Here is a 27,242-nt window from a genome sequence, read left to right as displayed (position 1 = left end):
CAAAGAGGAGTAGGCCATTCAGCCCTTCGAATCCAGCACACAATTAGACCTCAGTTAAATCTGCATCCCAACACTTTATTTGCCCATCTTGATGCTATCACCCTTAACACCTTCACAGAATCACAGAATTGTTGCAGCGCAGAAGAAAACCTCTCGGCCCGTTGTGTCTGTGTCTCCTCTTTGAATAAGCGATGCTCCGTCCAAGTGTCGATCCTTGCCTTCTCCCCTTAGCCCTACACTTTCTTCCTTTTCCGATATTAAGATTCCCTCATAAGTGCCTCGATTGAACCTTCTTCCACCACACTCACCTTCCAGATCCTGACCACTCACTGCACGAAGATGTTTTCCTTATATCTTCATTGTTTCTTTTATCAGTTGTCGTAAATCTGTGCCCTCTCATTCTCCATCCTTCCATCAATGGGAACAGTTTCTCCCTAACTACTCCATTCAGACCCCTCGTGATTTCGGAACACATTGACCAAATCTCCTCCCAGCCCGTCCCAGTTATCTCCCTAAACCTCTCTGTCCCTCTACCACTCTTTAAAGTTTAAAAGTTTATTTTATTAGTATCTCAAATAGGCTCACACTAACACTGCAAAGAAGTTACTGCGAAAATCCCCTAGTCGCCACACTCTGGCAAATTGAGGGAGAGTTTTAGTCCCAATTTCTCCACTCTGTCTCCATAGCTGAAATTCCTCATTCCTGGAACTATTCTCGTCAATCCTTTCTGCACCCTCTCCAATGCCACTCGTTATCCCTCAACCAACCTTTGTTAAAGAAGACGTTATCTAGTTAATATTGCTTTGCTGTTTGTAGGAATTTGGCCTTCAACTGCTCTGGGATGTCCTGAGGTCAATAAGGTGACAAGTACAGATGATTATTTTCTTTCTGTTTCTCCTGTGACATTATGAAGAGCAGCTCTGTTGCCCTGACTTTAAAGTCGGAGCCGGTGAAACTCCGACACACTGTTGGGAATAAAAGGTGCCTAGTCGGGAAAATTCAGGGAACTGGCATGCAGGGATTGTTCTCCTATGACCAAAGCTGCAGCAGAACTGAACGACTGACTTTATATAGCATCTTATCACGTCACTCAGACACATCAGCAAGAATCTCACATGCAGCGAATTCTGTGAGGTGCAATGAACAGCACTTTTCCCTGAGGCTGTTTCCAGTCTCGCAGAATGTAACCTTTAATATTAACAATAATTTATATTTATACGTCTTCAATGTAATAAAATGTCTCCTGGCTTCTCACACGAGTGTTATGAAGCAAAATTTGACTCTGAGCCAAGTAAGATATTCAGGCTGATGTCAAAACCCTTGATCAAGAAGTAGGTTTTACCAGAGGTATGTGTCAAAAGGAGCACTGATGCCTCACAATGCCAGGGACCCAGGTTCGATTCCCTGCTCAGGTCACTGCTTGTGCAAAGTCAGCATGTTCTCCCCATGTAGAGCACTGCTGCCTCACAGTGCCAGGGACCCAAGTTCGATTTCCAGCTGGGATCACTGTCTGTGCAGAGTCTGCATATTCTCCCTGTGTCTGAGTGGGTTTCCTCCGGGTGGTCCAGTTTCCTCCCGCAATCTGAAAGACGTGCTGGTTAGGTGCATTGGCCACGCTACATTCTCCCTCAGTGAACCCGAACAGGCAGCGGAGTGTGGCAAATAGAGGATTTTCACAGTAACTTCATTTGCAGTGTTAATGTAAGCCTACTTGTGACACTAATAAAATAAACTTTAAAACTTTTGAGAGAGATAGAGGTTTAGAGAGGGAATTCCAGAGCTTGGTTCATAAGACAAGAATTTTAATTGGAAACGGATGAAGAAGATGTTTCCTTTTGTGATGAAAGTCTGGTTTCAGTATGAGCTCATCGCTTGTATGTTTAGGTATTATTTGGAATTATGACCCTCAGGCTACTGCTCACTCTCTGTTATTGTCTTTGGCACTGACATATTGGAAATTTCCATTGGTTGCTGAAGGTTTTACAATCTGCCTGTTTCCCATTCTTTGATGCCTTGATGTGAACTCCAGTGGAGCATGGTGTGAACACACGGTAATGCCAACAATAGCCCACACTTTAGCCCTCTCCCACTCGAACAGCCCCCAGTCTAGTGAACCAATATGGATCTCTTTATTAGCACCACTTCAAGAAAAAAACATCATCTGGTCATCATAGAGCTGCTGTTTGTGAGATCCTGCTGCACATAAGCTGTTTGATGTGGTACAATGGGATCTTTACATCCATCTTGGAGGCCTTTGTTTAACATTTCATCCAAAGGTAAGGGTGTTAGAGTACAGCCTTCCATTTCTGTCTGCAGTAATACAAAAAATAAACTCATTCCAAGCCTTTCTACCTAAGAGCTTACATATATTGGGGCAGTTGGTGTATGCTATTGGATGATATGGAAATGGTGCGGAAAAGCTTCACTGGAGTGCTTCCAGGGATAAGGTTCTTCCGTCATCTGGGATAGATTGGGAAGGATGGGTTGTTCTCCTTGTGGAAGAGGAAATTGAGGGAAATTTGATCAAGGTGGGGCCCATCCATATAGGCAAAATGCCAGTTGAATTCTTGGGGATGGGTGGGGGGGGCGAAATTTTCCCATCCTGCCCACCATGGCAATGGGCCGGGGCGGGGGGGGGTGGACTATGCCAAGATCCAATGACTTCAGGTGGGACTTTCTGGCTTTGGGGTAAGTGTCACCGGAAAATCCTGCCCTTGATCCGTTCCTACAGTGCACCGTGTAGATGGTGCACATTGGTGGAGGGAGTGAATGGTCAATGGCCATTCTGACAAAAGGTCTTGACTTAAAGGTTGACGCTCTGTCTCTCTCTCTCTCTCTCTACAGACTTGCTGAGTAGTTCCAGCATTTTCTGGTTTTATTTTAGAGTTTCCAGCCTCTGCAGTATTTAGCTCTTGTGTTTGTGTGCAGTAGGCTGGTTCGGGGGCAGGCAGACATGTGATGAGGACTTCTAGCTGACTCATTAGGAAGCCTTCATTCATAAGTAACAAGACCACTAGACAACTTACCCTTGACATCACTGAAGCTCCTTGCTTCCAGAAGTAAAACAAAGCCAGTCTGACGAGAGACTTGCTTCCTATCTTTGAATGCACCAGATTCCCAAGCTAAACAGAGACAATTTGTTCCGAGTCAGTCAGACACTACAAAGAAAGGTCTCTCACCCAGCATCTTCTGGAAATTTGACTTTGATGCATTGGATGCAAGCCAAAAAAAAAGGAACAATGTCTTTACTTTGCCTTAAGAGTTACCAGTTCAACCTGTTTCTGAGTTGTTCACTATGCAGTGACTTGGATAGGAATGAGATGGCGTGTATTTAAGTGACTACACAATGAAGAATTTTCTATAAGGCTATTGAGTAGCATTGAAAGCTCCATTGTTGTAGCAGCTCAGTCTCATTAACAGAAGCAGAAACTGCTGTAAACAGTCGGCAGTATCACTGCAGAGTGAAACAAAGGCAGGAAACAAAGTGAGTACGAACAGTCTTTGTCAGAAATGGAAGCTCTTACAGATGAACAACAGTGGACAAGAAAAAGTGAATTAGAGACCAAAGCACTTCACAATTGTGTGTTTGACACTGCGGCCGTGACATCTTTCAGCCATTTCGCTGCCCCACTTCCCCTCCACTCCGTTTGAAACCTCGTTGTGCACAAGTTGACTGCCACGTTTCCAACATTAACGCATCAACTGCACGTCCGAGTGCCACTGGCTGTAAAACGATTTGGGAAATCCTGAGGTTATGTAAAGGCGCTACATAAATGCACGTTTTTTTTATGTCTTTAACAAACAAAATCCGGCAACCTCAGTCTTTTCAGTTCTCCCAGAACCAGCAGCCTTTTCTCAGCTGCAGCCCTGTTTGTAGCACTTGCATTTCAGAGTCAGAATATTCTGGGTTCAAGTCTCACTCCAGCAACAAATTGAACAACAGAATCCTGGCTGGCGCTGAGGGAGTGCTGCAATACCACAACTGGCGTCATTCAGTTGAGATTGGAAACCAAGGTGCCACCTGCCCTCTCAGGTAGATGCAAGGGATCCTGCGATAATGTTTCAAGAAGAGAAGGAGAATTCTTCATGATACGCTGCTCAACATTGATCCTCCAACCCACATGTGAAAATTGGCCATTTTCACATTTGTGGGAGCACAAATTGACCACCATTTCCCATGTGACCACAGTGACTGCAAGTCCAAAATGCCTCACCAGCAGTAAAAATCACCTTGGGATGACCTGGGCTTGTGAAAGGCACTATATAAATGCAGGGAATTCTGCTCTCCTTTGTTCTCACTTCTGTATGTCCTAGCTCGCAGGTTTTAAGAGCTTCCTGGTTCTGAATTCCTTGAGCAAGGGTGATGGTTTCTGGGTGCCTGCCAAATAGGATCCCGTTTGTATTTAAATGCTGCAGGATCTGCAACATGAGCCGGTTATCTAAGACCATAAGGTATAGAGGCAGAATCAGGCCATTCGGTCCATCGAATCTGCTCCGCCATTCAATCATGACTGATACCTAGCTGTCGAAAGAGCCATTTTCTGTTAGTCAGCAAGGACCATAGTGATTTGAGTACAGCTTCTGTGTCTTCTTTATATTTACAAAAGCCTTTCCCCATTTTGATTTGATTCATTATCGTCGCATGTATTGAGCTACAGTGAAAAGTATTGTTTTTTGTGCGTTGTACAAAGCACACTGTTCCTAGAGCACACAGGGGAGAAGGAAAAGAGAGGGTGCAGAATATAGTGTTACAGTCATAGCAGCAGAGGTGCTGCATATTTTCATACACTGGTACTGGCACGTGTCCTTTCTTTCTGAGTTTTTGTATTAAAGGGTTGCACCCTTGCCACAAGTAGGTACTTCAGCTTTGTACAGACCTCTATTTATATGCTGTGTAGTAGAGGATATTCCCAAGTGGATGGCTACAAAAATATTTCTGCTGCTGCTGCTCTTGTTTGGAGGATACTGGAAGGTCGCTGTGAAAGTACTGCCAGTTAGGATAATATTAATAGAAACCCTGCAGTGCAGAAAGAGGCCATTCGGCCCATCGAGTCTGTACCGACAACAATCCCACCCAGGCCCTATCCCCGTACTTACCCGCTATTCCCTCTAACCTACACGTCCCGGGACACTATAGCGTGGCCAATCCAGCTAACCCGCACATCTTTGGACTGTGGAAGGAAACCAGAGCACCCGGGGGAAACCCACGCAGACACGGGGAGAATGTGCAAACTCCGCACAGACAGTGACCCAAGCCGGGAATCAAACCCAGGTCCCTGGAGCTGTGAAACAACAGTGCTAACCACTGTGCTACCGTGCCGCCCAAATGCCGGGATTTTTCGCTGCTGTTTTGTGTCGGGCAGATTTGATTTTGATTTGATTTATTAGTGTCACATATATTAGTGTACAGTGAAAAGTATTATCTTTTGCATGCTATACAGACAAAGCATACCGTTCATAGAGAAGGAAAGGAGAGAGCGGAGAATGTAGTGCGACAGACGTAGCTAAGGTGCAGAGAAAGATCAACTTAATGCAAGGTAACTCCATTCAAAAGGCTGATGGCAGCAGGGAAGAAGCTGTTCTTGAGTCAGTTGGTACGTGACCTCAGACTTTTTCCCAACAGAAGAAGGTGGAAGAGAGAATGTCTGGGAACTTGATTATGTCGGCTGCTTTGTCGAGGCAGTGGGAAGCGTAGACAGAATCGATGAATGGGAGGCTGGTTTGTCTGATGAATTGTGCTTCATTCACGATCTTTTGTAGTTTCTTGCTGTCTAGGGCAGAGCTGGAGCCACATCAAGCTTTGAAAAATGCTTTCTATGGTGCATCTGAAAAAGCTGGTGTTTAGCGATGGGAGCGGAAAATATCACGAGAAGGCCAAGTCATGTTTTAAAGTTGAAAGTTTATTTACCAGTGTCACAAGCAGACTAACATTAACACTGCAGTGAAGTTACTGTGAAAACCCCCAAGTTGCCACACTCCGGTGCCTGTTCGGCTACACTGAGGGAGGATGACGATGTTACAGCAGGAAGTGATTTGTCCCCTCTCCCCCGCCCCCAGCTGTTTCCTGACTTTGAATGTCGGCGTCCTCATCATAATAAATTAACAAATAATTATCAGATCCATACCTCGGAATCATCCCCAGAAAATCCATCATGGCAGTGTGGAGTCAGAAACGTGACTCACATCAGATGTGGGTAGTGCCAGCTTGGTGCCAGGTGGCCGGTGGGGGGGGGGGGAGATTGTTTCCTGCACACGATGCGCTGGATCATCCGGTGGCACAGTGGTTAGCACTGCTGCCTCACAGCACCAGGAACCCAGGTTCGATACCCGACTTCCCTGTCTGTGTGGCATTTGCACATTCTCCCCATGTCTGCGTGGGTTTCCTCCGGGTGCTCCGGTTTCCTCCCACACTCCAAAAAGGCAGGAAGGATAAATTTTCCCTCAGGCGCCGGACTGTGGTGACTGGGAGATTTTCACAGTAACTTCATTGCAGGGTTAATGTAAGCCTACTTGTGCCACTAATAAACTTTAATCCAGTGTCTGATTTGATGGCAGAATCAGAGGCTGCCCCTCCATCAGTACGACCTAGATGTAACGGCCTTGCTGATATCGGAGCAAGTCCCAGCCAAATAGCTAATCGGGATTAGAATCATAGAATCCCTTCAGTGCAGAAGGAGGCCATTTGGCCCATCAAGTCTGCACCGACTCTCCAAAACAGCATTTTACCCAGACCTTATCCCTGGAACCCCATTTATTTACCTTACTAATCCCCATAACCTACACATCTTAGACACTAAAGGGCAATTTAGCATGGCCAATCCACCTAACCTGGACTATGGGAGGAAACCAGAGCACCCAGAGGAAACCCACGCAGACACAGGGAGAATGTGCAATCTCCACACAGTCACCTAAGACTGGGTCGCTGGCATTCTGAAGCAGCAGTGCCAACCACTGTGCCATCTCGCCACCCATTACTACCAGAGCCAACTGGCATTTAGATAAACAAATTAGAGGTTTGAACGCAGGGCTGAAAGAATGGAGGGGTTTCAATTCTTGAGGCACTGACATTGAGGAAAGAAAGCTGATTTGTTTGGGCGGACTCATAGAAGAATAGAATCTCTACAGTGCAGAAGGAGGCCATTTGGCCCATTGAGATTGTACCTACAACAGTCCCACCCGTAACCCCACCTATTTAGGGTCAATTTAGCATGGTCAGTCAACCTAACCCGCACGTCTTTGGAATGTGGGGGAAACTGGAGAAAACCCACGCAGACATGGGGAGAATTTCCCTTCCAGTGAGGAAGTACCAATCTTATTTAATCTTCCCCAGATCGAGACCACGCCTGCGTAAAGAATCATTGGCATGAATATAGGAGCTTCAGTGTGCTGTACCATCCCTCCGGTAGGTTTTGTGCTGGAAATAGCAGGAGGTATGGGCTAACAGCATGGAATGAGAATGGGCCATTTGATCCATCCAGGCCCATCCCTTCCACAGACGTCTACAATGTATCCTGCCACAGAGCTCAGCCCTACGTATTTCATCTCTTGAGAAGAGGCTAAGTAAGCTCTCTCTCTGCCCCCATTATATCTAGTCCTGCATTAATCACCCTCGACTGGTTGCTTTTCTTGGCATGACATTGAATCCAGCAGTTAAGGAGTCATGTTGCACACAGCACACAGTCATCTCCAGTTACCCTGATCCTTAGAACTCATTGGCGCATTTCCCTAGCCATATGGTCAGTCACTCAGCTCTTTACTCCTTTGAAGGTGATAATCAGGCTGGCATTAACTTTTATTTGGGAGCGTGTTTCATATACATGGTGCTCTTTGGAGGCAAAAATCTCACGTTTCTCTGGAGTTGGGGGATTTATTATCTTAATTTCACCTGGATCCGTAGTTATGGAAACAAGGCCTAGAATAGTGGATTTTTGCATTGGAGCAGAGGTGGTTAATGAGGAATTTAACAATACCTTTCAAAATCATGAATGGTGCTGCGACGATAAGTTGGTTAATTCCACTGTTCAACAAGGAAGTTTCGAATCTGTGGGTGGATTCCCCCCCAAGCCCCAATAATCAGCAGGGTGGGGTGGAAAACCCCAAAACTCTTTCATGTTAGTGTGAAATTTCTGTGGGATCTTCCTATGCACTACTCCATGGGGGATTGGGAAACCCACTGGTGACCAATGTGACACTGATTTGATAGTGAGGAGGATAGCTGTAGACTACAGGAGGATATCAATGGACTGAGCAGGTGAGCAGAGCAGTGGAATTTTACCCAGAAAAGGCTGAGGGAATGCACTTGTTGAGGGCTAATGCGGTGGCAGAGGGGTTAGCACTGCTACCTGACAGCGCCAAGGACCCGGGTTCAATTCCCAGCTTGGGTCACTATCTGTGTGATATCTGCATGCTGTTCCTGTGCCTGCGTGGGTTTCCTCCAGGGGTGCTCCAGTTTCTTTCTCCCTCAGTCCGAAAGACGTGCTGGTTGGGTACATTGACCATGCTAAGTGCTCCCTCGGTGTACCCGAACAGGCGCCAGAGTGTGGCGACTAGGGGATTTTCACACTAACTTAATTGCTGTGTTATTGGAAGCCTATTTGTGATACTAATAAATAAACTCTAACAAGGCAATGGATTATAGTGGAGGTTGAAGAGGTGATAACCAGAGACTGGAATTGTATTTGATAAATTTAATCAAATGAATCGAGTAATATCAGTTCAAGAAGTTTGTCCGAAGTTTCTAGTTCACTGCTTTGTGTTTTAGAATCAATACAATGAACTTTGGAACATGCCAGGTACTGGGGTGGGGCTTGTGAGCTACATTTGTTTAAAGTCAAACAGACCACTGTTAAGCTGTGGAAGGTGGAATGAGCACTTGTTATTGGTGAGCAGAGAATAAATTCAGTGGGGAGACAAGTACTGGAGAGACTGGGAAAATCTGACTGCCCACTGATGTCTTAAAGCAGATGCTCCATAAAGTCCCACGGGAAATTTAAGACACAAAACCTTGATGTTGTATTCCACATTAACTTGTGTAAAATACCCAGTGGAAAAGTTTCCATCAATCTGTTGACTGCTCTAATGTTTGTTGACGAATCTTTCGATTGTCAAGTGGATTTGAACAGTTTAGCCTACACAACAGCGACAGTGTGCTTTGACACGACTGCCTTGTCACTCAGAAACAACTTTTAACTAATGAATTCTGTGTTCTGAATGCCGTTCTCTATGTCAAGCTGAGTGTTCCACATCCCCACAGCACACAAAAGATATTTCTCCCGACTCCAAATTTCTTACCTTCGGGCTTTCAGCTGTGGCTCAAGTGACAGCAGCCTCGTCTCTGAATCAAGTCTCTGGGTTCAAGTCCCACTCCAGGGCCTGCGATGCTGAACAAAGAGGACAGTGATGCTCCATTCGCCTGTTCAGGTAGATGCAAAAGATCCCTGGGTACGATTTGGAAGAGGAGCAGGAAAGTTATACCCAGAATCCTGGCCAATTTATCACTCAATCATAAAAGCTCAAGGAAATAACACATCAAATCCACCCCATCATTCAGTAATGATTGTGGTGCATCTTTTCTTTATTCATTCGTGGGACATGTTGTCGCTGGCTGGCCAGCATTTATTGCCCATCCCTAGTTGCCTGAGGGCAGTTGAGAGTCAACCACGTTGCAGTGGCTCAAGTCACATGTAGGTCAGACCAGGGAAGGGCAACAGTTCTCCTTCCCTAAAGGGTATTAATGAACCAGATGGATTTTTCCGACAATCGACAATGGTTTCAAGATCTTCAGTAGGTTCTTATTTCCAGATTTTTTTTTTAAATTCCACCATTTGCCATGGCAGGATGCCAACCAGTGTCCCCCAGACATTAGCTGAGTTTATGGATAAATAGTGATAATACCACAAGGCCATCACCACCCCTGTGGTCCCGGGACATCTTTGGGTAAAGTAATGCGCCCTTGTCGGAAAAATCCATCTGGTTCACTAATGTCCTTTACGGAAGGAAACAAGAGCATAAGAAATAGGAGCAGGAGTGGGCCAGCTGGCCCCTTCAGCCCATTCCGCCATTCAATAAGAGTGTGGCGACGAAGGGATTTTCACAGTAACTTCATTGCAGTGTTAATGTAAGTCAAGTGGTGACACTAATAAATAAATTTTAAACTTTAAAAAACAAGGCTATGCATTCTGATTCCATTCAGAATAGGAATAGGCCATTCAGCCCCTCAAGTCTGTTGCACCATTTCAGTCAGATCTTGGCTGAAGCTTTAAATTCTGCCTTAGCTCCATGTACCTCAAACCCTTTTCCAGATAAACTATTGATTTTAATCAGGGAAAGCTCCACCTCAGCCAGAATCTGCCACAGCCTTGTTACAGGAAGAACATTCCTAATTTTAACCACCCTTTGTGAAAAAGCATGATTCCTGATTTTCGGCCAGGAATATAAAGAGGGAAAAGTGTTGTCTTCAGGTACCTTAAAGATGGTTGATTCCTGACTATTGTTGACAGGGTGGATGCTGAGAAGATGGTTAGCCTTGAGGGGGAGACTAGAACTAACATTTTAAACCTAAGAGGTCTCCCATTTAAGACTGAGGTGAGGAAAATTTGTTTCTCTCAAAGTGTCATTAGTTTGTGACGGTCTCTTTCCCAGAGAGCAATGGAGGCTGGATCATTGAATAGATTCAAGCCTGGGTTAGATGGATTTTTTAATCAGCAAGGGATTATGGCAGTGGTAGGTAGGATGGCAGGCAAGTGGAACGAAAGTCACAATCTTAGGGTGGTGAAAGTAGCCCAGTCCATCACACAAACCAGTCTCCCATCCGTTGACTCCGTCTACACTTCCCGCTGCCTCAGAAAAGCAGCCAGTATAATAAAGGACCCCATGCAGCCTGGACGTTCTCTCTTTCACCCTCTTCCGTGGGAAAAAGATAGAGAAGTCTGAGATCACGCACCAGCCGACTCGAGGACAGCTGCTTCCCTGCCTCCATCAGATTTTTGAATGGACTTACCATATATTAAGCTGATCTTTCTCCACACCCTCTCTGTAACTGCAACACCATATTCTTCAGCCTCTGCTTTTCTTCTCCCATACATACTTCAAAAGCGGTATGCTTTGCCTGCATAGCACGCAAGAAACAATGCATTTCACTGGGCAAAAGTACATTACTGTGGATGCTGCCAGACCTGCTGAGATTTTCCAGCATTTTCTCTTTTGGTAATACTTCTCACTGTATCCCAATACATGTGACAATTATAGATCAAATCAATCTGATTGTCATTAAATCAGCCACGACCTTGTAGAACGGCTGAGCAGGCTTGAAGAGCCGAATGGCCTATTCCTGCTCTTTTGTTCTTGGTAGGATTCCCCGCTGCTAACATTGATCACAGGGCTGGCCTATTGTGTGTCTGAGGGGCACAAGATGCAGTAGGCCTTCCTGATGATGTGGGACTCTCACCAGCCCTCCAGTCAGCGACCGAGACCGCTGTGGTCTCCATAACATTGTGCCTCCAGTGCTAAAGGGTACATCATGAGGTAACCTTCCCTCCCCGCCTGTCTTAAGATGTGAAGTTGGAAAATTATCCTTATGCTTCTAATCGCAGCCACGACAAGCCAGGAAACAGCTGGTTCCCATCCCAGGTCTGAGTGAACCTATTCCGCCCTTTGTTAGTAACTCGCTGCTTCGCGGTGTTGCCAGGGATGGAAAAGGAGACACTTTAGAGCTTACACCTAATTTGCAATGAAATGTGTAAAACCACTCGTCCAGTAGTTTTGCAGCTGCCCTGGTCTTCCTGTTTCCCGGCCTAGGACCCGACTACCTCAGGCCCAGGACTGTGCAAAGAGCTTGCAAGAAAGACCATGTCTGAAGCCTGAAGCCGTGCTCTTCATCAGCGGTTGCATTTGGAGTGAGGCAGTTCACGGGAGAGGGGAGGGTTAGCCTAGACAGGACTTGGAGGTGAGCAGGAATCAGGAAAACTCATGCCTTGGCCCGCTCGCATGAGGAGAACATGCAAAAATGGGATCTGCGTAGCCGGGAGGATGGGCGCAACCTGGAATTGGGCCAACTGACCTGGGAGAGGAGTTGGAGGCTGCCTTTAAGGCTTGCCTCTGGATTACTGGGCTCTCAGCTGAGAATACATAATGAAGCTTGGCTGTTAACACACAGGATAGTCACTGGGATGGACAATTAGATAGGAACTGCTCATGGGAAAGGGATTTTTTTGCAAAAGATGTATTTTATTCATAAAATATCTGAAAAAAACACCACAGAGTGTGCAATAATATTCTGATTTTCTATATAGAACGTGTAGGTGTTTCAATACGTTCAAAAAACATGACAGATATTTCAAAATGGCCATTATGAATGGCATGATGGTGTTTAAGTTGTCTGCATAGAACAAGTTACATTCTGAAGTGCTTCAGTATAATTGTGATGCACGCAATCGTCACAATACATTCAATGTGAGTCATACAGTCCGAGGGGTTCTATACAATTTGATTTTGAATTTAATTTATTACTGTCACATGTATTAACATACAGGTGAAAAGTATTGTTTCTTGAGCACTATATAGACAAAGCATACCGTTCATAGAGAAAGAAAGGAAAAAGTGCAGAATGTAGTGTTACAGTCATAGCTAGGGTGCAGAGAAAGATCAATTTAATGCAAGGTAAGTCCATTCAAAAGCGTGACAGCAGCTGGAAGAAGCTGTTCTTGAGTCGCTTGGTACGTGGCCTCAGAATTTTGTACGTTTTTCCCGACAGAAGAAGTGGAAGAGAGAATGTCCGGGGTGCATGGGGGTCCTTAATTATGCTGATTGCTGAGGCAGCAGGAAGTGCAGACAGAGTCAATGGATGGGAGACTGTTTGTGTGATGGACTGGGCTACATTCACAACTTTTTGTAGATCCTTTCAGCCTTGGGCAGAGCAGGAGCCATACCAAGCTGTGATATAACCAGAAAGAATGCTTTCTATGGTACATCTGTAAAAGTTGGTGAGTGTAATAGCTGGCGTGCCAAATTTCCTTAGTCTTCTGAGAAAGTAAAGGCATTGGTGGGCTTTCTTAACTATAACGTCAGCAAGTTGTTGTGATCTGGACACCTAATAACTTGAAACTCTCGATCCTTTCTACTTTGTCCCTGTTGACATAGACAGGGGCATGTTCTCCACTACACTTCCTGCAGTCGATGACAATCTCCTTCATTTTGTTGACATTGAGGGAGAGATTATTGTTGCTGCACCAGCTCACCAGGTTCCCTATCTCATTCCTGTACTCCGTCTCATCATTGTTTGAGATCCGAACCACTATAGTGGTGTCGTCAGCAAACTTAAAAATTGAGTTGGAGGGAAATTTGACCATACAGTCGTAGGTGTATAAGCAGTATAGTAGGGGGCTGAGAACATATATCCTTGTGGGACATTGATGTTGATTCCCCTCCCCTCGATGCACTATGGCTGGGTGTTACACAGCGACCTTTCCCCTTTGTTCATGGGGAAGGGTTCTTTTTTTAATTTTTATTTCATTCTTAAATGTTAAAAGCCAATGCTCAGAATAGACGGGGCTGGAGTGAACCCATCTCCTTGCTTGCTCCAAAAACCAAATTCCAATGGAATCCGATTCATGGTCCCCACAAGAGAGACACACAAGATCCAAGCTGACAAGATGAAGCATTGCCACCTCATCTTGGGCTTGATCAGACCAGTCTATGGGCTGGGATTTTAAAGGCACATCCGCCCTGATTCCGGGGATGGGCGAGGCTTGGAAAACGGCGTTCTTCACTGGCCTCGGGCGGGATCGTACGAACCTTGGGCTGACGTGTTGGTAAAATTCCACCCATGATCATCACCCGAATGCCGAGAGGCGCCCTCCCTGCCCAGTGATCCTGGCTTCAGCCTTGCCAGTCAGGGGAAGGGCATGGCCTTTTGGAATTGTTAAATTATCTGTTGTCCCTGTGACTGTGGCAATTGACCTGTTTATCTTCACCTTTCAGAGCCGCTGACTGATGTCGCTCCGTTGCCCCTGAGACAACATGGCGAAACTTCAAATGCTTTCAGCAACCAGTGAGGCCCGGTACCTCGGCTGTGAGGCACACCCCGCGTTCTCCCCCCGATCTGCTGATCCAGGCTACTCCCAGGGCACTATGGGAAGTGTTGGCAGTGGTGTCGCCAACGAACAGGAATTTGCGATGAAGAGCGTGAACGGCAACAACCGAGCGGGCCACAGCCAGAACAGCAGTCGGCAGCACGACAGCCTGAGGAACGGGTACGCGTCCCGAGAATTCTCCAAACGCTTCTCCACTGATGACAAATGCTTCAAGCCTGAGAAAATGTCTAATTCTTTATACATTAACGGGGACCATCGCACAGGCGACAGGACTAAAACTGACGTGACTAACAATAATGAGAGGAACATGCCTCCACAGTACAGAGAGCCAAGCAATCCCCCGAAGATTTTGCCCGTCTCTGGCAAACTAGAACAGGTAATGATGCAGAGTGAGATCTGATGAGTGTGAGACAAACCAGTGTAACTGAGCAGCAGTCCATTGGAATCGATACACCCCCCTCCCCCAACCCCAAAATGAAATAGGAACCACTGATGCGGTCGAGGATTTGTGGGCGGGATTTTACGGGCGAGATCGAAAACTCCACCTTGATTTGTTCGTTTTGAGAGAGTGTGCCTGCACAGGTGGGGTCTGAGTTTCAGGGAGGGGGTGGCTGGAATTGAGCTAACTGACCTCAGAAAGGTGTCAGAGTCCGCCGTAGAGGCTTGCCTCTGAATTACTGTGCTCTCAGTTAAGAATACAGAATGTGACTTGGCTGAGAACCCGGAAATCTTGTAAAGCCTGAGGTCCAGCTAAAACATGACTTGATTGACAGCTCTGACTTACTGATCTTTGGTGTCAGTTTCACAATATTTGTTTACACAAGCTAAGTGGTTTTGAGCCTTGTGGTTTCTGTTATTGATAAGAGTCTGGATGATGGATACTTTGTTGCTCTGTAGTGAAATAACCTTTTTAACGTAGTGGAAAGTGCTGAATAAATGAAAGCTTTTTTTTTTACAGACTCTACTGTCACTCTCTATAGAACAGTATGCATGGAAGTGCCTTGTGTGTGAATGGAAGAGCAAGGAGGGTAAGAGGGACCAGAGCAGGTGGATGGAGGGCTTGGTATAGGAACATGAGGAGGACCTTTGGAGCTCGCCTTTTAAAAAGGGATCGCAATCCCTCTGAGGGGCTGTGAGCCCCAACTTTTCAACACTTGGTCTGATTCCATTAAAATTAGAACCTAAGAACATAAGAAATAGGAGCAGGTGTAGGCCATCTAGCCCTTCCAGCCTGCCCCGCCACTCAATAAGGTCATGGCTGTTCTGGAGTGGATCAGTTCCACTTTCCCGCTTTCTCCCCATAACCCTTAATTCCCTTGCCTACCAAAAACCTATCTACCCGTGACTTAAATATATATTTAGCGAGGTAGCCTCCACCACTTCAACGGGAAGAGAATTCCAGAGATTCACCACCCTTTGAGTGAAGAAGTTCCTCCTCAACTCCGTTCTAAACTGCGCCCCCCCCCCGCCCTCCCCCCGCTTATCTTGAGGCTGTGCCCTCTAGCCCTGCTGTCCTTTCTGAGTGGGAAGAATCTCTCTACCTCTACCCTATCCATCCCTTTCATTATCTTATACGTCTCTATAAGATCCCCAATTGTGGAGAAGAAGGTGACAGCTATCTCTGTAATGGTGCTGGCCAGCTCAGGACTGCTGGACGTAGGATTTTGACCCAATCCTGCCCATACACTTCCAACAAACACACAGTCCAGGAGAGGGGTCTGTAACTGCGAGAAACTGCTCTCAAATCAGGCAGGATTTTCATCCAGTTGGGATGACTTGGGAAAAGTTTAAAAAATGGTTCTCCAGGATTCCCAACTCCTCTCCCACTGCCTCATTACATTTTTTTAAGTTGATTTATTATTGTCACAAGTAGCTTACAATCAACACTGCAGTGAAGTTACTGTGAAAATCCCCCAGTCGCCACACTCCAGCATGTTCACTGAGGGAGAATTTAGCATGGTCAATCTACCTAACCAGCACGTCTTTCAGACTGTGGGAGGAAACCAGAGCACTCAGAGAAAACCACATAGACACAGGGAGACCCTGCACAGATAGATACATTTTGTATCCACAGAGCAAAAGATGCATTTTTATTTTGATACACTCCAGCAACAGCAACACGGCACAGTGGCACAGCGGATAGCACTGCTGCCTCATTGCACCAGGGACCCAGGTTCCATTTCCCACTTGGGTCATGATGTGGAGTCTGCACATTCTCCTTGTGTCTGCATGGGTTTCCCCCAGATCCTCCGGATTCCTCCCACAGTCCAAAAGACACGCTAAATCTCCCTCAGTGTGCCCAAACAGGTGCTGGAGTGCGGCGACTAGCGAATTTTCACAGTAACTTCATTGCAGTGTTAATGTAAGCCTAATTGTGACACTAATAAATAACCTTGAAGCACACACACACACACACACACACACACACACACACATACACATTGAACATCTTAAAGAAGGCAGAATATTTTGATAGCTTGCGTTTTGGATAACTGACTTTACTTCTCCACTGATTCAAAGTGAATCAGGCCTGTGGTTATTCCAACTAAACAAACAGGCAGATTGGGCCTGATGGCTTCTTTCCTGAGCCTTTTCTATTTGTTTTGCTGTGTTTACTGCCAGCTGTTGTTGACTGTTAAAGGAAGCCAAATCTGAATAAAGCTTCTGTTTGTGCTGTATAAAACAGCAATTTCTAAGTTGTTGATGTGACGGCTGAAGGACTGGTTCAAACCTGTCTGTACTTTGTTTTCACCATTAACAACGCCACCTGCACTCGCTGTTAGATGTGCAAGAATCAATCTTCCTCAGTTGTATCTGCAGCGCTGTACACATTCCCTCCCTGCATCACAAATTACAAAAAAACACCCTCACTTCTGATCTGAGCTCTGACCAAGGGTCAGCCAGACTCAAAAACGTTGGCTCTATTCTCTCTCCCCACAGACGCTGTCAGACCTGCTGAGATTTCCCACAATTTTCAGTTTTTCATAGAATCCCTACAACTCAGAGAGAGGCCATTCGGCCCATTGAGTCTGCACCGGCCACAATCCCACCCAGTCCCTATCCCCATAATCGGCCTAACCTGCACATCTTTGGACTGTGGGAGGAAACCGGAGCACGCGGAGATACCCGCACAGACATGGGGAGAATGTGCAGACTCTACACAGACAGTGACCCAAGCCGGGAATCGAACCCAGGTCCCTGGCACTGTGAGGCAGCAGTGCTAACCACTGTGCCACCGTGCCTCCCATTTTTGTTTCAGATTCCAGCATCTGTGTTATTTTGCTTTTACCTTCAGTTCTGATAGGGCGCCGGATAAAGATACTGAAAGACCCCACCAGCAGACGGCTGAATGGGTTTAGGGTTTTCCAGTCTTTGAGGTCAATTCAAAGTGACTCAAAGACCTTCCATTTCAGACCCACCAAAACAGGATTTTTCCCACATGCTTCAAGATCCTGATGTTGGGGTTAACTCAGGTTAAAAAGCTGCTTTGTGGGGAATGTGCTCCATGACTTTGCCTGAACCTTTAAAACTCATTTGCCTAAGCTTTCACCCAATATCACCTCGTGTTGACTCAGTGCCAAGTTTTGAGCAATAATATGCCAGTGATGCTCGAGATGTTTGTTAAATGTAGGCTGTCGTCATCCTATAGTGGTGTTGTGCTGGGAGAATTGGACTGGGAATCCAGAAGCTGAGAGTTTGGAATCCCAGTTGCGATATACAATTCAATAGATCAAATAATTGTCGGCTGAAAACATACAAATAAGCAGGAAAGCTACCAAGCAGAATTAATGAATGTCCTCATGGTAAAGGTGCAGTGATCAGGATGTGACTGAATTTCACATTCTGTTTGAGGGAGAGAGGAGTGAATGTAAGACTAGTGTTTTAAACTTAAATTAAGGTAATTATGAGGGCATGAAGACAGAGCTGGCCAAAGTGAATTGGGAAATTAGATTAAGGGATGGGAAAGGGCGGCGTGGTTAGCACTGCTGCCTCACAACGCCACGGATCCGGGTTCGATTCCCGGCTTGGGTCACTGTGTGGAGTTTGCACATTCTCCCCATGTCTGTGTGGGTTTCCTCCACATCACAGAGTCATAGAGATTTACAGCATGGAAACAGGCCCTTCGGCCCAATGTGTCTATGCCGCCCACTTGTGCAAGCCGGTGCTCCAGTTTCCTCCCACAATCTGTAAGATGTGCCGGTTAGGTATATTGGCCATGCTAAATTCTCCCTCAATGTACCCAAACAGGTGTTGGAATGTGGCAACGAGGGGATTTTCACAGTAACTTCATTGCAGTGTTAATGTAAGCATACTTGCGACTCTAATAAATAAACTTAAAACAAAAGATTTCCAATCAAAATGACACAGCCAACAGTACAATATATGATGAAGAATTTCTTCCAAATTGCTGTTTAGTGTCAGGAGGACTAGCAGGGTAAATAGGTGGGATTGCGGGGATAGGTGGGATGGCTGTTACTGCAGGCTCAATGGGTCAAATGGCCTCATTCTGCACTGTAGTGATTCTGTGATTCCTTCTTGGAGCTGGCATAGAACCAGGTGCCAACCCTACCTTGGTCAATTCCTAAATGGCAGCTTTAACCTGATGCTGGAACTTGGCCATATCAACAACAACAATCTGGATTTATATAGTTAGTACCTTTAACATAATGAAAGATCTGAAGACATTTCACAAGAATTAGCAGCCAGTGCACCTAACCAGCGCACCTTTCGAACTGTGAGGAAATTGGAGGAAGCCCATGCAGACACGGGGAGAACATGCAAACTCCACATAGACAGTGACCCAAGCTGGGAATGGAACCTGGGTCCCTGGTGCCAGCCCTACAACATTCACTCCAAGTTAACAAAATATCTGAAATCTGTTCATCAATTTAGCATTAACTGTACTATTTGTAAGTTTGTTGCTTATGTTCATACATCTATCAAAAGCAGGGGCCATCATCTGAAATCAATTTGAGAGCTTACTTATAGATTCCTCCCACACTTCATGTCCTCTGGGTGTCTGTTCATAGATCATATGTTGGAACTTGGCTAATCATTCTCCTTGGAATTTTAAAAACCTGGTTTATAACCTTTCTGTTATAACTCCAGCCTCTGTTCATAACTTGGAGCACTAAATGCTGAATGATTCACAGAGGAACGGTGTGGATGTTTCAGCTGTCCAGAGGCCTTGAATGTTTTCCTTTGGCAGAGTCTTCCCTTTACAGTTAGTGCCTGAAAGGAGAGGAGTGAGCCACTTCAGAGTCGCACCATATTGACCCTTTACAGCCCCTTGACAATTGGAAAGAAGGTCTGCAATAACCACAAATTGATTTGATTTATTACTGTCTCATACAATTTATTACTGTCTCATACATTACTGTGATACAATGAAAAGTATTGTGTCTTGCTTGCTGTACAGACACAACACACTGTTCATAGAGTACACAGGGGAGAAGGAAAGGAGAAGGTCCGACATATAATGTTATAGTCATGGCTAGGGTGTAGAGAAAGATCAACTTAATATATATGGGGTGGCATAGTGGCACAGTGGTTAGCACTGCTGCCTCACAGTGCCCGGGACCTGGTTCAATTCCAGCCTCAAGTCACTGTCTGTGTGGAGTTTGCACATTCTCCCTGTGTCTGCGTGGGTTTCCTCTGGGTGCTCTGGTTTCCTCCCATAGTCTAAAGATGCACGGGTTAGTTTGATTGGCCATGCTAAATTGACCCTTAGTGTCAGGGAGATTAGCATGGTAAATATGTAGGGTTACAGGATTACAGCCTGGGTGGGATTGTGGTTAGTACAAACACAATGGACTGAATGGCCTCCTTCTGCACTGTAGGGATTCTATGATTCTAGATATGGTAAGTCCATTCAAAGATCTGATGGCAGTAGGGGAGAAGCTGCTCCTGAGTTGGTTGGTACGTGACCCCAGACTTTTATATCTTTTTCCCAACAGAAGAAGGTGGGTGAGAGAATGCCTGGGCTGCATAGGATCCTTGATTAAGTTTTCTCAAGGCAGCAAGAAGCCAAGATGTGGTTAAGGGATGGGAGACTGGTGATGGACTGGGCTACGTTCACAACTGTTTGCAGTTTCTTGTGGTTTTTGTCAGAGCAGGAGCCATACCAAGCTGTGATACAACCAGAAAGAATGCTTTCTACGATGCATCTGTAAAAGTTGGTGAGAGTCAGAGGGGACATGCCGAATTTCCTTAGCCTCTTGAGAAAATAGAGACTTTGGTGGGCTTTTTTAACTAGAGCGTCAACGTGGAGGGACCAGGACAGGTTGTTGGTGATCTGAACACCTAAAAACCTGAATCCCTCAACTATTTCCACTCCATCACCATTAGTGTAGACAGGGGCACATTGTCCAGGCATGTTAACAGGGGCAAATTGAGTCTTCATTCACCCCAGTGACTTAAATAAAGTACCCCCTCCTCTGAAGTGTGACTACCTATAAACTTATCCAGACCAGAGTATAATTTTTTGCTTGACCCTAACTTTGCCTACATTTAAATAACGTTATGTCCAAACGCTTGTCTCAGTTAGAAGAAATGTTCTTTCGGGGTTGAAGCTAGGTGTCAGCCAAGTTTATTTGATGCTGTGTGGATGACTTTCATTTGCTGATTTAACGTGGACCATGAGCTGAATATGTATCTGTGCAGGGCGGGCAGTCTTTAGATAATGCAGTGGGGTGAAACTTGTTAGGTGCAATAAAATGGGCAGCAGTGAAGGGCCAGCTCATTCCCCATCTGACCAATTTCCTTTTCCTAAGCCAGTGGAAAGGAAAATAAGGCAGAGTAAAAACAAACTGCCTACGTTCCATCTCTCAAGACAGATTTCTCCCCCCAGTGGCTCCTATGGGAAACAAAACTTTAGTAAGACACGGTTATCCAGCAGAGATGCCAGAGGGTAGGTGATCACCATTATGGAGGGTTTATTGGAATCCTTTGGTTATTGGAGCCCATTTATATTTATGGGTGGGATGAACCTATGATCGGATAGCTGGCTTTGTGTGATACAAACAGGAATTAAGAAAGGACGGGCCAATTAATGACTTTTTTTTAATCCACAGAAATATGATGCAGTCTCAGAGGAGGCCAGTGTGCTCCATTTAACCAGTCACAGGAAGTACTGTTATAGCGCTCACCCATTTCTCTGCCCAGTATCTTGCCCAGTTGGGTTTGCTGGCATTGCATACTATTATTACTTCCCCAGACAGACTGTTCCAATAGAGCAGACTTCCCTTGGTATTCATTCAAAGGATAATTGACAAGGCCCGCATTTATTCCTCACCCCAATGTCCAGGAGAAGATGGTGGTTCAGTGTCTTCTTGTGGCAATTTGTGCAAGTGCCCTTTTTATTGTGGTGGTTTACTATTACCAAGTTGCTAAACCAGCCATTTGAGAGGATTAGTACATTGCTGTGGATCCGGAGTCATGATGTGGCGATGTCGGCATTGGACTGGGGTAAACACAGTAAGAAGTCTCACAACACCAGTTTAAAGTCCAACCGGTTTATTTGTTCTTTGTTCTAAAAGTTTAAATAAACTGGTTGGACTTTAACCTGGTGTTGTGATCTGGAGTCAGGCAGGTCGGATAGGGAAGACACTTTTCCTTTCTTAACGGACATTAGAGAAATGGATGGATTATCGCAATAAATGCAGACCGTCTGCAGAGAGAGAAAGGATTTTAATATGGGCGGCATGGTAGCACAGTGGTTAGCACTGCTACTTCACAGCTCCAGGGTCCTGGGTTCGATTCCGGGTCTGTGTGGAGATTGCACATTCTCCTTGTGTCTGCGTGGGTTTCCTCCGGGTATTCCAGTTTCCTCCCACAGTCCAAAGATGTGCAGGTTAGGTTGATTGGCCATGCTATGAAATTGCCCCTTAGTGTCCAGGGATGTGTAGGTTAGAGGGATTAATGGGTATGATATGTAGGGATATGGGGATAGGGCCTGGGTGGGTTTGTGTTTGGTGCATACTTGATGGGCCGAAGAGCCGCTTTCTGCACTGTAGGGTTCTATAATCTAATAAACCAAACATCCTTTCATGTGCATTCTTAAATGAATAGTTTCATGGGATGTGAATGAAGTAGAATTGGAAGCAAGTTTAAGATTCACTTTTGCACCTCTGTGAGGGTGCATTGCCTGGACCTCCTAGTGGGAACACAGTCCCTCCCCAGAACAATGATCGATCCACATTGTCACTGTTGGGAAAGTGTTGCAACCCTCTGGGATTGTCCTGGAATTTCCCAAAAATGAAAGATTAATCATCTGGACACAAGCAAACTCAGGAGGAAAAAAAAGCATAAGTCACTAGCGACATTTAAGAGGCATCTGGATGGGTACATGAATAGGGAGGGAATGGACTGAGTAAAGGTAGAAGGTTTTTTTTAGTTAAGGTGTCATGATCGGTACAGGTTTGGAGGGCCGAAGGGGATGTTCCTTTGCAGCTCTTTTCTTTGTCCTTTTGTTCTTTGTTCTAAAAGCCATTGTGATTTTGTTCCCTCTTAAGCACTTGTGTATTGGTCCCATTAATATTAGAGATGGGGTGAAAAGGTCGTCTTACCTGGTGGGGGGAGATGTGATGCAAGGTCCTGGCAGACTTTTAATTAATGTTGTCAGCCCCGGGATGGGAGTGAGAATGGGTCATATTTCATTCCTAGCCCAGTTTCAAATCAGGGCGCTTAGCAAGCTCCTGCTAATAGCTGCACAAAGAGGTGTTTTAATTTAATTGATTTATTATTAGGCAGGGGAAGTGTGCAGCGCACGTTATGTATGGCATGCAGTGTGTGAAATATCGCTTGCCTGACGGGTTTAGCAGCATTTGAGTGTATAGCTCGGTCTGAGGTCATTAATTGGCGACTGGGCCACTGAATGGCAGTCGTACTAAATGTTCGCCTTTGGGTGATTGATCTCCAATCTGAAGTGGCCGTTGATCTAATCGCTGGCACCGGACGCTTGTTCCTATGGTAAACACGGTGACGGTAATATCTCCCGACTCCTTAGAAACCAGGATCCCAGAAAACAAAGGCAGTTCCCGCAGAATGTCGGTGCTGCGGCCATCATCACAAATACTCTCACAACTAAAAGCCGAGACGGCAAATACAGAGAGAGCTGTCAAATGTGCTCCCCTTCCATCCTGTGCAGGCTTTGTAGGGGACTGAGGAGAGTGGATGAAATACTCCACCCTACCTCACCTCCACCCTTCAAGGTTGCACCTTTTAAACCACTTTTGACCAAGCGACTGGTCATTCCTGCCCTGTGATTTGGTGCCAGGTTTGATGACACTGCTCTATGTTGGAGTGGCCACGTAAGGTGAGTTCTCCTTCCTGCTTGCACACCACGGCAGTTGCATCAGAGCGTTGCTTAAATTTCATCTTTATTTGCTGGTTGGGTGGGGTGGGGGAAACGGTTGGGCGTGAGGGCAAGTCAGTGATGGAGGAGAGGGAGTAAGACGGAGCAGAGGTGGTGGGCGAGATGTGTAATGTGCGGCTGCCCACCCCACCTGATCTCAGTCGCGGCTGCAAGTCAGAGGGAGAGTCAGCCTGCACAAGGTGGGAAGACCAGGCATTCCGCACGAACCTGTGGGTTTCCCACCCAGCGTGTGAGCTCCAAGTTAATCCCTTGTGTTTCTGGTGATCTGCCAGTCTGAAAAAAAAGCTGCGAAGGAAATAACTGCGGAAGCTGATGAATTGAGCGGAGAAGCTTGACAGCTTTTTGTGTGTATATAACAGGAGACCATCGCTGCTTGAATGAAGCAGCTCTTTGGACCGTTTCCAGGTTTGTGTTAAGCTGAGCGATATTAATTTAGCACAAACCAATGCGCGGGCATAATTAATTAATCAAGTGCCAGTGTAATTAACTCGCTAGTTTGGAATGAGGGATGTTCGCATCAGAACGCCCGATATTAATTTGTCGCCGATGCATTCACCCTCGCTGTTTCCCCCCAGAGATGCGGGTGGGGAAATCCCACCAACAGAGATTTTAAATGAAATCTGAGAGTCAGAGTGGGGGGGACGGGGAGAGGGGGGAGGAGATGTCCTCCTTTTGTGCCATAACACTCCCCACCAAGGCTGCAGGAATCCAGCACTGTGCCAAAGGGTTAGTTGGCAGGATCGAAATGATTTATAAATCGCCGGCTTAACATCCAAAAGCATCTCACGGCTAATGAAGCACCTTTTTTGAAGTGCTGGTTAATGTGGTGGCAGCCACTTTGCGCACAGCATGTTGTTCGTTCATCATCATCGATGAGGACCTCCACACTATTAGTCATTTTGAGGCTGGTTGCGGTGTGTCCAGAGATGACTGATCAGGCCAATTCGGGCACAGAATGTCCTGGCACATATTGGACAGACCTGTGTAGACACTGTAGTTGTTGCGCTGGTGGCTCTGGACTTGAGCAGTTCATGCTTAGGTTGTGCTTCACCTTGCTTTGTGAGCTTGGCAGCCCTTGTGGGTGAGGCAGCGCCAGGTAGGGCAGTTTTGTGCCAGCGTTTCCCAGGAGGTCGTGTCAATGTCCAGCAACTTCAGGGAGGCTTTGAGTGTGTCTTTATAATGTTTCTTCTGCCCTCCATGTGAGCGTCTTCCAGCAGAGAGTACCCCAAAAAGGAGCTGCTTGGGTATGCACTCGTCTGGCATACAGATGACATGACCTGCCCACCGGCTCTGCACTCATCAGCAGTGTGTGGACTGATGGTAGACTTGCTCTAGAGAGAACAGCAAGCTCCCACAGAGAGCAATCTGCTAAGGAGAGGATGAACTGTTTCGGTGATGTGGGGTGAGGAGTCGATATTGGTCAGGAGACTGGGGAAAACTTCCCTGCTCTCTTCCCAAACTGTGTACATTTTTTTGTCTTCATTCCCGGGATTATTGTCCACCCTGAATAACCCTGAGAAGGTGGCAGTCACCAACCACTTTCATGAATTGTTACAGTGCATGTAGTGTAGGTACACACGCCATGCTGTTAGGGAAAGAGCTAAATGATTTGGATCCAGTGAGAGTGAGGTAGTATTCAGTGCCTGAATCAATGCCGAGATGTCCGTCCAATTTTATTTTTATGAACTGTCCACAGTGGCTTGGTTGGCCATTTCACATTGCTGTGGACCTGGAATGACAATGTAGGTAAGGACAGTAGATTTCCTTCCTCAAAGAAAAACCATAACAACAACAACTGACACTTGTATAGTGCCTTTAACATTGTTAAACAGCCTACACTGGATTGCTACAAAAGATAATGACACATTGAGTCTCACAAAGCAATATTAGGGCAGCTGGCCAATAGTTTAGTTAAAGAGGAGTGGTTTAAGCAATGTCTTTAAAGGGTAAGATGGGCTCAGACTCACAGGGCCAAATGGCCTAACTCTGTTTCTGTATCTTAAAAATGAGGGTGAGGTGTTGAAGAGATTTAGGAAGGCTTCAGCAGCTCACTCCACCATGACCCGTGATGGAAAATGTTAAATCAAGGATGCTGAAAAGGCCAGAGCTTGAGGAGCACAGATATCTCAGAGGGTTGCAGGGCTGGACCACTTTATAGAGGTCGGGAGGGCAAAACTATGGAGCAATTTTCAAACAAAGGATGTGAAAGTTAAAATCAAAGTGTTGCTTGACCGGAAATCATTGTAGGGTCAGTGAGCATGGGGGTGCTGGGTGGATGGGATTTATTCCAATTAAGGACATTTACAGGAAACCACACAGGGAAGCATCAAATTGTTAAGTCCAGAAGTAACACATTTATGGATGAGGGTTTCAGCTAGGGTAGGGATGGAGTTGGCTTTCCGGAAGGGTAAATAGGCAGGAAATCCACTGTCCTGACCTGGTCTTATCTACATGTTACTCCAGGCCCACAGCAATGGTTCTTAGTAGGCATGTCTATAAGAAATAGGAAGGGCTAAATATAAATCCTTGGGAGACACTGGATGTAATGATGCAGGGGCAGGAAGAGAAACCATTGCCAGGAGCACTCTAGTTACAAAAGAATGGAACTGGTGAATATCACCATACCTCATGGGGTTGTGTTTCTATAAAGGGTCACAGGTCAGAATCAGGCTGGACTCTGGAGAATGGGAGGCATGTTGGTATGAATCAGCCTTGGACTGTCCTGCGTGCCACCAAATGGCCAACTGAAGAACAGCCAGGGCTGAGGGCTCACTTGGTGGTCCCTTTCACACAAAGCACAGAGAGGGTTAAGCAGAGGAGGGGAATGAAAGAAAGTTTAAAAACGGTGCAGAACAAATGTGTGCACGTAGTTTAGATTATTAAGTTCAGAAGCTCTGCAATACATTTCATTACAAGCCCTTCATAAAACACTAGCATCACTCAAAGCAGAATCAAAGTTTCAATGTTTTAAATATCTGTGAGCTAAATTTGACTTGAGTGAAATTCGCAGTAAGATGAGAATTCCAAAGTGCCACATTAAATTCCTGTGCAGTTTCAGTCAAAGCGAGCAGCTCGATTTCAAACTGTATCAGTTTAATATTCAAGGCATCTTTTTTTAAATCATCAGAGCTGTCAACTATCAAACGGATGGAAGCAGCACCATCTCCTGGGAGATTTTGTACTAAGTTTAGCTGAAGCTGTTTCTGATGATGAAAGGTATTAATCATTCAGAGGTTTAACAGTACTAGAGAGGACTGGTGTCCCAAGAGTCATATCTGTGCATTGCTACATTGCTCCTTACTCGCAGAAATTTGGCGTACACCAGCTTTAACATTTCTTGCCAGCTTTGTGTCCTCGTACACATCAATACATAGGGCAAGAGGGGTTGGTGTCAGTCTTGACTCAGTGGTGAGAGTTTTTGCCTCTACACATTATAAGAGAGCACAGGTTTAAGATGAGAGGGGGTAAGTGCAGGGACATTGGCAATATTCAAGGTGCATCTCAATAGGCTCATGAATTGGAGGCAGAGGGATAGAAACTGTGTATCAGTGCAGATCTGGTGGGCCGAAGGGCCTGTTCCTGTGCTGTATTGTTCTTTGTTCTTGTTCTTACTCAGAAAGGTCTATGTTCCACTGGAGAGACTTGAGCATTATGAGCTGGCACTTCAGTGCAGCACTGAGGGAGTGCTGGACTGTCCAACCTGACACTAAACCCAGACCTCGCAACTGATCATCAAACATCCTGTATGGCACTATTCTGAAGCAATGCAACATAAA

The 27,242-nt window shown here is 45.8% G+C and overlaps 1 protein-coding gene across 3 annotated transcripts in view; it reads left to right on the top strand.

Annotated features, from left to right (window-relative positions):
- LOC145348863 (leucine zipper putative tumor suppressor 3-like) overlaps nt 1-27,242 on the top strand; it is a 181,299-nt gene that overhangs the window by 141,620 nt on the left and 12,437 nt on the right. For all 3 annotated transcript variants that reach the window (XM_080197007.1, XM_080197097.1, XM_080196920.1), the window contains exon 2: nt 13,978-14,466. In XM_080197007.1, coding sequence (XP_080053133.1) covers nt 14,017-14,466 — 450 coding nt within the window. In that variant the 5' untranslated portion in view covers nt 13,978-14,016. The remainder of the gene's footprint in view (nt 1-13,977; nt 14,467-27,242) is intronic.

This window comes from Carcharhinus amblyrhynchos, chromosome 1 (assembly GCF_965287045.1).
Source record: "Carcharhinus amblyrhynchos chromosome 1, sCarAmb.v2.hapA, whole genome shotgun sequence".
Taxonomy (NCBI): Eukaryota; Metazoa; Chordata; class Chondrichthyes; order Carcharhiniformes; family Carcharhinidae; genus Carcharhinus; species Carcharhinus amblyrhynchos.
The sequence above is the reverse complement of the archived record's forward strand: the minus strand, read 5'-3'. Positions and strand labels throughout refer to the sequence as shown.